At 34.2% G+C, this 11,560-nt stretch overlaps 1 protein-coding gene across 2 annotated transcripts; it reads left to right on the top strand.

Moving 5' to 3' along the window:
• The first annotated feature begins 4,827 nt into the window (after window positions 1–4,827).
• On the top strand, window positions 4,828–9,850 carry LOC105194898 (transient receptor potential cation channel protein painless). Of its 2 annotated transcripts, XM_011160032.3 has the most exons (4): window positions 4,828–6,129; window positions 6,473–7,515; window positions 7,943–8,022; window positions 8,211–9,850. In XM_011160032.3, the coding sequence occupies exons 2-4, from the start codon at window positions 6,491–6,493 to the stop codon at window positions 9,758–9,760; spliced, it is 2,655 nt and encodes an 884-aa protein (XP_011158334.2). In that variant the 5' UTR covers window positions 4,828–6,129; window positions 6,473–6,490; the 3' UTR covers window positions 9,761–9,850. The 2 variants fall into 2 exon arrangements, with proteins under 2 accessions (XP_011158334.2, XP_039303762.1); XM_039447828.1 differs by lacking the exon at window positions 4,828–6,129 and having other exon boundaries at window positions 6,417–7,515.
• The last annotated feature ends 1,710 nt before the right edge of the window (window positions 9,851–11,560 follow it).

Raw genomic sequence — 11,560 nt, 5'->3', positions numbered from 1 at the left:
ACGTAAATATTTAGATATTAAAATTAGAAGACGAAGCCTCCGCCAAAGTTTAGTTATTCTGAATATTTGAATATTTAAGTAAAAAATGCCTAAAACACGCGAATATTTAACATTTACAATTAAAAAACGAAATCGCAATTTGCTATCTTAATTTTTGTCTCAATTTCATCATCTAGAATCACTCTTTACATTTTTTTTCACCAATTGACGAATATTCTGTATATTTTTTTATATTTAGTATAGAAATATTTTAGTAATTTTTAGTGCGGTTAACGCAATATTATATTTATTTTCATATATATATAGATAAATAATAAAAATATATAAATTATATAAATATAAAACATACAATCATTTTATCGATTTTACAAATTTTAGTTATTTTACATTTTGTGTATTTTATAATTTAATAAATATTTCTTCCGGACGAAACCAACGCCTTTTTCACAGTGCAAAAAAACAAGAATAATTTAGAGCACAATTTGTATTAGCATTCATTGACTTCTTGATGACAGCTTTATGATGTAGGTAAGAGAAAAAACGCAGTTTCACTGCATGCAATCAGATGTTTTTGCGGACCACTTAGCATTTCTCCATGGAGAAAATGGAATCTCAATGACGGATTATTATTTCTCACGTCGCAATTCACATGCAATCTATTATAGTCTATTACGACTTATTTTGCATGAAACACGTATGCTCGCGTGTTTATTCTCTTTAATCATTCGCATAACGGCATCTATGCAAATGTTACGAGCCCCTTTTCGCACCCAAGTTAAACCTCTAATCATTGTAAATTCCAATATTTTTATCAATTCTTATTTTATTTGTTCAATCTACATATTTTAATCCACGTTAATATTACCATGAGTGAATCGGGTGAACAAAAATTATTATAACTGTTACAATTATCGTTATAACCGCTTTATAGTAATAGGAGTTAAAATGGGTTGGCTTTGCAGTATAATATACAAATAGTAAATGCATTTTAGTGAGTTAAACTAGAACCTCATTTAATGAAACCTAGAACTTCTTAAATGGGTATTATATAAATGATAATGTAGGGTTGAGATTATAGAGGATACGAGAAAGACTATTTTCGCGAGATAGTTTTGCTCAAAGAATCGGGACTCTTATCTCTACGCACGTCGACTCACATCTATCTGTCTCTTATCGTCTCGACTCATCTCGCGATTAAGTATCGTTTCTCCTTTCGATCGATAAATATTTTTTTGTTAGGAGCACGGATTTAAAAGTTCCCACAAGTTTTTTTCCATAGTATTTAAGAAAAAAATAATAAATCAAATTTTTTGCATTCTATGTGACTTTATTTGATCTCCACTCATGTTTCAAATTATTTTGTATGTATAAAAAATAAATAATTATTTTACTGCATGGCGTTTTACGAAAAAATATGATAGCTTTTTAACTGAACAACGAATAAAATGAAGTGTCCGTCGACTAATACTTTACACAGTAATCACATTGAGTTTGAAAGCGAAAACGGACAATGGCGAATGCAACATGGCACGGACAAATCGCGGTAAGTCTTTCGTTGCAGCGATAAACCGCATATCTACTGGGAACAGCTGGTATCTTCGATGTAACAAATGCGAAACCCCAATCTGGGTTCCGATTCACACTCATCGTGAAAAGAAATCCGCTTAATCGCGCATTGAATTCTACAAAATAAAAATAGCAAGACAAAGATAAGATCGATTGCTAAACAGGATTTGACCCACCGATAAGTTGGCAAAACGTGGAAAAAAACGACAGGTACCCGATAAAGTCGTCAATAAAATTCCACTTTCATACATGATGGGCTAGCCGTGTTCCATTAATATAACGAAAGATCAATTAGATGACGATAATAATGGAATCCCGCGTGACAGGAAAGAAATAACGAATATACGAAAAAGACTTTCGATTACGTGATAAAACGACTTGAATTTCGCGGTCGGCAATTACCGTAATAGAAACTTGAATTAAAAGAACCCGCTAATAGTAATAAGCCCGATAATATGGCACTTAAATAAATTTCCTCAAATGTCATCGTTGGTAAAGTCGATTTTTTTCATATCTTCATAATTTTTTCAGATCTCAATACACAGTCTATAATTTTCTCTGATAATTTTCGTAATTTTTTTAAAATTTTACATTACTATATGTTACTTCCGTTCAAATATATTTTCAAGTTTGTTATAACGAGATACAAATTGTGAGTTAAAAAAAATGTTAAATATTGTAATTAAATTATATAAAGGCTGAAAATTAACTGCGCTAATAGCTGCACTTTTGAATTTTGAAAACGTTGCAGCTGCGGATTATTTCGCAGAATATTTTTTCATAAAAAAATCATAGGTAATGCATATAAAAATGCAAGGGCATTTATTTTATAAAAATCGCTCGCCGTACACATGAACGTCTCTATATCACACACATATAACTACTTATATTTAAATTCCGGATACTAATATCGCTATACGGAGCGCAATATTCGTGCCTAGTCGCGATGTCTCTCGTTTTTATATTTCGGCCTGATGCTTCGCACCCGCTTCCCTTCCGACTCGTCTTCCTTTTATTTTCCACCCCCGTCGGGCAAATGCTACGCGATAAAAGGTCGAAACTCTTTCGCAGCGGCAGCTAAATTGAAACACCGTCGAAATAAAACGACCTCTCTCATTTCTACTGTGATCGTCGAGTATAGCAGGTACCTTTCTGCACGCCCGCACAGGTGCACTCAGATTTGTAATAAAGATTCCGGCTCCTTTGCCATTTCGAGGCTGCCATTGCGTACGTGCAGTATACACTCGCGTGTTTACAACAAGGAGCAACCGTTGAAAAGAGGAAAGGAGCGAAGCAAAAGATTGCTAGAACGTCGCGGAAAGAAACGAGACAAAAAAAATGCACGGACTCATTACACGGACAGAATTATTCAGTCGTTCTGTTGCGAATATACGACTAGCTGCGTTTAGCGCGCGACGGACGAAAATATCGATATTCTGATATTATGATGATCATCCCAAGTGAAATTTTAAATGCAAATTCAGCAATCTTTTCAAATCGCATTTTATCGTGAGTGAAAATTACGGCAACGTATATATGAAATAAACGGAGCATCGAAATATATTGTAATTTGCGTATATCAATTTGTATAATTTACGTAATTACGTCGTTGCCTTATAAAGATATTCATTTTTGTCTTTTTTTATAAATTATTTCTATGTGTTTGATATATCAATTAATTTTCTTTTCGTTTTTAAGTATAAAAAAAAATATTAAGTTTTATAAAAATTTCGCTATTTGTAGGATTCTATATTAAGGCATTTCTTATTATTATATCGACATTTTAGCTCAATCGTTTACCTATGTGTATCCAAAGATTGTACATAAAGCTGATCGGAATCATTCTATGTGTGTCGACCTTTTTGGAAAATTGGCAGGTATTAATAATAATATACTTTATTGGCAGAACATGTTGCAGGGATCAATATGTCGTAAGTACATTCATTCTCATTCTCCTTTGTTTTTTTTTTTTTAGCAAGCACAAAAGCAAAGATTTTTCGTATTGAAAGAACAGAAAATAAAAATAAGCAACCAGGTGGTGCAGCGTCCATGTCAAATTAAGATCGAAGGACGATATCGGTAAACACGGTGTAATGGAATTATCGATCTTAATAACGTAATATGTTCTAACCAATTATTTTCTGACACATAAAATATTAATCATTGTATCAACTATATTAATAACAAGAAGCACTATTCGAGTATTCGACGCTGATTTTTTATTTGAATAATAAGGCGTACAAGGTGTACAGGTGCAAACCACAAAGTTTTAATTTATTTCAACGAATTGATAAGATTTATACCTCGGGTATGTTGCAGAAATGCAACTTTTGTTTAAAGATTGTCATAACATATGTATTCAATTATCAAAATCGACGAAAGAGGGGGAGAATATCGGAAGAGACATGTGGGACACATTTTCATTTTCTGTCTTTTTTCATATAAATTTTCTCAGATTGTCGAGATAATTTTCTTAATAGATTAAAGACGTACTTAGCAATTGATCCGCGGAACAGAAATGTGCTCTTTCGTCAATTTATGCTGCGGTATGCAAATATGGTCGAATAATCTTTTCAGAGACGCTTCTTGCGTCTTACTTCACTTCCGATCGGATCTTGCCTGACTATAAAGTTGTTGTATGCGTGACGTGCATCGCGACCCATATTTCATTCTTGAATAAGGACGACATTTGCGGCCTTTGATCCACAGCAAGACTTAGTAGTAAGCAGGAAGCAGTAAGCGCTTTATAGCGACAACTAAATCTTGCACGTACAAGGAGGTCGAGCGGTATGAGAGATGACACCGGGAAAGCAGTGTTTTGGCTCACTGGCGCCGGGCTTTGCCAAACTTTCTTCGCAGCTCGGAACAGAAATACAGAGAGTGAAGTTCCCTGCTCCTTGGGAGTTACTCGTGCCGGTCGTGTACTCATACATCTGCTGATGGGTTAATTATGACGAAATTCTTGTTCGCATATTAATCTCTACATATAAACGATATTAGTCAGAGAGAAATAAAAATAATTTCCGCCAATTAAATTAATTCGTAGAAATATTTAGAATAGAATAATAACTATAATAACAATTAAAATATATTTTTAATTAGAAAATTGTATTTATGAATTGTGACTTTTTCTCAATTTAGCGTATTAATAAATTGCAAACGGTGATTAAAAATTGACTTACGCACTTTAATATTTTATTTTTTCTAACAATTGTTTTTATCAAATAAATATTGCGAAAATAGCAACAAATTTTATTCCACAGTTAAAAAAATTGAAGCTATCGCCGCAAAACTAAAAAAAATTTAACTAAAATTCAAGAATCGTGAATGGTTCAGTGGCGATACATTTGTCTACACTAAAAATCACGATCTCCGTAAACGATTACATGCGATATATGTCATCAATATGTATGCATATATACATACGTATAGAAATTGAGCTTGGAGAATATAAACTTCACAAGTATATAACAAGCAAAACTCGAGTACAAAGGGCAAGCAAAGCATGAGCAAACTACATTGAACCTGCGACGTAACCTATTTTTGTCGCATATTATATTTAATTTTTTTTAAGATATGTACTTATTATATTGTAAATGCAACAAAGCATTAATAATTAAAATAGTTTACTATCCTATATATAAATTTCGACTAATATTGATAATATTATTGGCAGTTATAAAAGTGACAGGCCTATTATATTATTTTAAAAACAAGGAAAACCTTGAATATTATTAACAGGCCTCATTATACTGTAATTTACAATGTTTATAAAAAAATGCATTAAAAAAATGTCAGAAAAATGAAAATATCTAAAACAAAAAACACCAACTGACTAATATATACAATTATACGACTCGACACACTTGAGTAAACACACTCGAGTAAACGACTCTCGAGATTTAAAAAACAATAGATACAGGCAAATGGGAGTCCAGCGCGGTTAGTGTTGCGCAAAATCAAATATATTTATTAACAATATTCTTAAACGTTTTCTATATTCGTACTTTTCGACTCAGCTTTGGAGTCATCTTCAGCGTGACAAAATTATATCAAAAATAATCGTTTGGTCATCGTCGCTCGAGTGTGCAGTTGAGCGGTTTGCAGTTCCGAAGTAAAACTTTCCGCTGTGACTCATCTCGTCTGTGTTCAAATTTTTCGTATGTTTTTGGTGTACATTCTATATGTAATGCAATACGTGATATAACTCGCTCATTTCCGATAATGTATTTTTACAATTTTTCGTTATTTTTCTGTATTCGTTATCGTTCGACTTCTATGTAAGCGATGTTTTTCTATTGGCTGTTTTGATCGCAAAATGATAAATCTCTTATCATATAATTGATATCTTATACATATCCTACACGATAAGCAAAAAATTTTTCATGTGTAGTCTACTAATAAGCGTGATACCAAGCGTAGAACACGTAGAACAGGTGTAATTGACAATCGATTATGCCAATCACCTTGAGTGTTAATTAATAGTGCAAATCTCTTTATAAATATTTTGTGAATGTGAATTACCAAATTAAATCTTGTTCGTGTATACAGAATCATTACAAGGTGAAGTAATGCGAAACATTTGCGTATCACGTTTCTCAATATTATTACGTTTCTCAATATTATCTACTTAATATCTACTTGTTGCATATACATATATTAAATAAATAATTAACTTTTCTTGATTAACTTATAAGGATGTTTTATATTTTTTTCAAAATAAGTAAATTTGCAAGATTTATATTTTTCACGAAATAAATAAGTTAACGTGTAATCTAATATTTTTAATTTACCAGCATCAATAATTTTATATCTTCACAAATTAATCGATTTAGTATTGTAGTGTCAGTTTTTTTTTTCTCAAAATAATCGATTCAGCAATAATATCTTAAATTTAATATTTTAGACATTTTTAAACAACAAAATGGCTTGCGAAAAGATGCAGGAGTGTCTACTGGACGACTGCGATTCTTCTTTAATCAGTATACAAGATCTTTATGAGCGTCAGCTGAACATCGAACAATTCAAAGATTTCCAATCTTTCCAAAATATCGTAAAGCGTGCTTTGAGAAACTCGCAACTTATTAATTACATACTTATCGACTCTAAACATCTAAAAGAAACATGCCTTGATATAGCTAGCAAAAATGGCTTTACGGAATTCGTAAAAATCTTATTGGGTCAAGGGGTAAAGCTTAACAGGGTGAACAACACGTATAATCACGCTCCTATTCACTTCGCCGCAGAAGGCGGACACGTAGACACGTTGGAAGCTTTACTAGCTGATGCGACGGTAAATCCTAATCTCCAGGCTGGACAGCAGACCGCTCTGCATATTGCGGTGAACAGAAATGATCAAAAGTGTGCTTTACAACTACTGCAGAAAGGTGCTAGCGCTAATATTCCCAACGGTGAGGGTTTAACTGCCAGCCGACTAGCGGTAAAGAAAAAACAGCATCGTTTCCAGCACGACATGGCAGAGTTGATACAACAAGAACAGTGGCAATCCTCGGATCTAGATAGTTACAGTCACAACAATCAGACAATAGGCAAGGTGATCCACCAGAACCGACCAAATCTAGAACTTCACAAATATCCATTTTACCATAAATATGATCTTCAGTACTATTTGATGGTCAATGATGAAACAAATTTTTTGAAAAATATGCCTAAGGAGACTTCTTTGTCGAATGATGAGTGTTTAAAGCTATTGAAAATAGCCATGCGAAATAATCTTCGTAAGGCAGTGAGAGAAATTCTAAAAAGCCTTAAAGAAATAGAAGGAGATACGAGGAAAAAGTTCTTCGTAGAGCAAGCGGCACGCATGGCAATTGAAAAGGGTCATTACGCTGTTCTTCAGGAATTGCTGAACGTAGTGCCAGAAATAACTAAGGACCTAATTATAGATGTTTGCTGGCAGCTGAAAAAATTGAGAGACCAAGATAAAAAGTTAGTCTCAGAAGTAGTGAGAGAAATTAATTTATCCACAATGCCATATAATCTCTATCAAAGTGTACTCTTTAAAAATACACGCACGCACACACAAACATCGTTTCCAGTGGTCCCTTGTGGTACTCTTACCAATTCCAAAAATGTTCTTAAAATATTTACACAGTTTTCTAGATGTTTTTTTTTTGTATTTATATAGTCTCATAATGGTGAGTTTTCAATTTTTTTTATTTTGCAAAACTGGAAAAATTATACAAAATCAGAACTATAAAATACAAAATCTGATCTACAAAATAAATATAACATTTTATTATGATGCTTGTACCACCGCGACCCAAGTCCAAAGCTTTGAAGAGGATCGTATTTCATTGTAGATAAACTCAATAAAAAATACATATGATGTTTTCATATATTACTTTTTATATAGGCTTGATATATCCGATTGGCTAGAGTGTATGAACTTGATGCTGGATAAAGAAGGAGTGAACATTCGCGCAATAACGGACGGTGAATATATTACAATAAATACAATAAATAAAAAAAAGCATTTTTAGAAAATATGAAAACATCTTAATTTCTAAGCTTAATCTTTAAAGGTTTTTTAAAAGTCTCTCACGGACTCTAATTTATTATATTTTTACTATTAGAATACATTTCTTATTCTAATTGTTTGCAAATATTTTATTTTATTACAGAAAAGTCTAACACGCCACTGCATTATGCCGCCAAATCGGGCTTTAGCGAAGCGATTTCTCTATTTCTCAATCGAGACAGCTATATAGGTCATTTAAACGATGTTAATAAACCGCCTATCGCAGATATTCCGGAAAGCATGCTGTCAAACTACTTTGATAATTGTATACAGATGAAGACGGACCAGCAAACAAACAAGTGCGCAATCGAATTCAATTATCGCTGCTTGATGCCACCCAATGTTTCCAAGGCGCAAGGCGATGATCTGGGAACTCGCGAGTTGGAAGTGTTCATGTATATTGCTAATAACAACAACCTCAAACAATTGCTGAAGCATCCGCTGCTCTCGTCTTTTCTCCACCTCAAATGGCACATGATACGGCACCTCTTGTTTGTGAATTTTATCATCTATGTAGTCTTCTACATCTTGTTGAACGGTTACATTCTGAGTATGGCATACAAAAGTTCTCCGAATAAAGACGAAGCGGAGTCGTTCAACATGTCTCTAGGGAGAGTTTCCATGCAAATGTTTCAGAACGTTCACCAGAACAATATGTTACAGAATTCTATTATTATAATGCTGTCACTTTATATCTTTCGAGACTTCATTTTACTCCTCAGTTGTTTTAAGCACTACACGAAGGATTTTACGAACTGGTTGCAGATCAGCCTAATTGCACTAAGTATCGCCATGCTATGCAGCAACATACTGAACTTACTGCCAGACTACTTGCAACTTAATATCGGTGTCACGGTAATCCTAATATCCACCTGGAAACTCATGATTCTGATCAGCCAGTATCCGAGATTTACTACTGGCATTGTGATTTTTCAAACTGTCTTCTGGAACTTTGTATGCTTATTCGTGCCGTACATATTTCTCGTCATCGCGTTCGCTCTGGTCTTCCAAATATTTTTTAAGGACGGCCAGGATCCAAATTTCAAGGATTCAAATCTCATCTTTTCGATCAGCAAAATTATTATCATGCTCACCGGTGAGTTCGATATAGACGATATTACATTCCAATTAGAGGAATCAATGTGGATCCGTTTCGTGTTCGTGATATTCGTCCTTCTCATGGTTATCGTATTAATGAATATGATAAATGGTATTGCGGTTAGCGATACCGCCGAGATTCTGTGCAAGACCGAGCTGATTGGACTCATTGAGCGGATACATCTGATTGCTTACTTTGAGAATATCGCCTGCGCGATCGATGAGTCACTTAGACGATGGTCTTCTAGATGTCTACTATGGAAGTCCTTCGCTAGTCTTGCTAGCAGGACTTTTCTGTCTCAAAATTATCTGAGAGATAAAGACGGCAAGATTAGCTTTGAGATTGAGGACAGTCGAAATTCTCATGACGACAATAACGTTCCTAGCGAGAAAAAAGGTAACAAATTTTATGCTAGCTGGAAAATGGACCGCAATATAATTGAGCGAGCTAAACAGATTATCTTCAATAAGAATCAACAGTCGGATAATGAGAAAATCATGATTGCGTTGAATAAGCTGCAGGAAGCGATGGGAATCGAGGTGACTAAAATTTAGATCGAAATATATGATTAAGTTTTATAAAGTATCTATTTGATAAGCTAAAGAAAGAGATTAAATATTGTGAAACGCTGTCTGTGATAATAACTGCAATGTACTTATTTTATTAAAAATAAATAAATTAAATATAGGGTCACTGCACCAGTCGCTGAATAATTACCAGTGAATGACTATTTCAGAAAAGTATTAACATAATAAGACTTTAAAACAATAAATTGCAAATTTTAATAATTGTATTTATTATGATATTAATTTTCATAAAAACTTTATTAAAACAGCAATTATATTTTATTTAAAAATTTAATTATGTTAAAATTTCAATTATATCATTGACTGGTGCAGTGATGTTTTTCCTATGAATCCTATCTAAGACTTTTTTTTTTATAAAACGTACACAAAATACACGTATTTGCTCTCATATCATTCGACGCAATACGGTGCCTGATATTTGCAGAATATTCGACGTAACTGAAATGTTCAGAATGTATAATACGTAAAAAAGTAACATTTAACGTGCCTTTGTAATGCGCGCGGAGTTTGTATATAAAAAAAAATGCATACAAGTGCAGTCATATCTGATTGCATCATAACAGTTAATAAGTGATTCGTGATTCACAAAAGTAACGCGACATCGTTATGTTTGCATATTTTAAAGGAAACTACGAAAGAGATTGAACGCCGCATAAAAGGCTCCTAGAGCGCGGAGTTATTTGCTCGCATTTAGCAACTTTTAATGGCTCGTAACGCAGGCGCTGTGCAAACGACATTACTAAAGAAACTTGTGAAATGCCAGCAAGAAATTGATCACCGCTCGCACATTGCTTTTCCTTTATTAAAAAAACATCTATTCATGTACATTTACGATATTGACAAATGTATATTACAGAGTAAAGATGAATATAACTCGAGGCATTTAATTTAAATGCGTTGAGCAGCCTATTCTTACCATTGAATTTTTATCACATTTTGCGAACGAGGATATTGAAAATTGTACCGTTAAATGCAACTTGTCAATTTTAAACGTTGTGTTATTTTTGTAACAAAGAATTGTAATCTCCCATTAAAATTTTATTAAATTATTTAACGAATATAATTTGCGATGTATATGGATTTTCTCTTTTCTCCATATTACCTGAAGAGACGGTTACTATGGTATTTCTGATCAACTTTGGATCCAGTAGGGGAACTGTCAACGCTGTAGTCAGGCCACGTGCAAGTCACTCAGGTACGCGTTACGTCACTTCGCATCAAACTACTTCGCCGTTATCTAGTAGTGAACTCGCTGTCATTCGAGTGTTACCGTGGGGCGCGAATATTATCGGCATATCACGCATATCTTGAGCGTAACGGGGGCGAAATTGCGACGTCGTGATCGCGGAGCCAAGAGACGAGCAGCGCCGTGCAACGTCGCGCTGAGCTTTCACTTTCGGCGCTGCGCCTACAGCGAACTATCGTCCTGGTTTTACGAGCTTCCGCGCCACCCACCCGTAATGCGGTTTATTGCCCCCTCGAGTAACCTGCTTCTCCGAAGCCTGCCCATCGATGGAGTTCTTGGTAATTTCGGGACCGCCTTTCGATGGTCCTCGCAGCACTCTGCCGTCAACGGGATCGAAAATGTGTTCAGAGGCTACGGATTCCTGGAATTGATGGGTTCGACGCATCGTATTTTACAAATAGGTTGAATACTGAAATAGGATGCTCCAAATGTAACTCGGAAAGTATCTTATCTTTTTTCATTTAATTATTGTAGAAGATTGAAGCTTTACCTTTAATGAAATATCACAACGATAAGTAGAC

Source organism: Solenopsis invicta, chromosome 4 (assembly GCF_016802725.1).
Source record: "Solenopsis invicta isolate M01_SB chromosome 4, UNIL_Sinv_3.0, whole genome shotgun sequence".
Taxonomy (NCBI): Eukaryota; Metazoa; Arthropoda; class Insecta; order Hymenoptera; family Formicidae; genus Solenopsis; species Solenopsis invicta.
The sequence above is the reverse complement of the archived record's forward strand: the minus strand, read 5'-3'. Positions and strand labels throughout refer to the sequence as shown.

What these genes read in the sequence shown, in the direction of transcription:
- LOC105194898 (XM_011160032.3), top strand. Translation starts at nt 6,491, where the DNA reads ATGGCTTGCGAAAAGATGCAGGAGTGTCTACTGGACGACTGCGATTCT. An exon ending in TTGAGAGACCAAGATAAAAA is followed by an intron (nt 7,516 to 7,942) that starts GTTAGTCTCAGA and finishes CTTTTTATATAG; the next exon opens with GCTTGATATATCCGATTGGC. An exon ending in CATTCGCGCAATAACGGACG is followed by an intron (nt 8,023 to 8,210) that starts GTGAATATATTA and finishes ATTTTATTACAG; the next exon opens with AAAAGTCTAACACGCCACTG.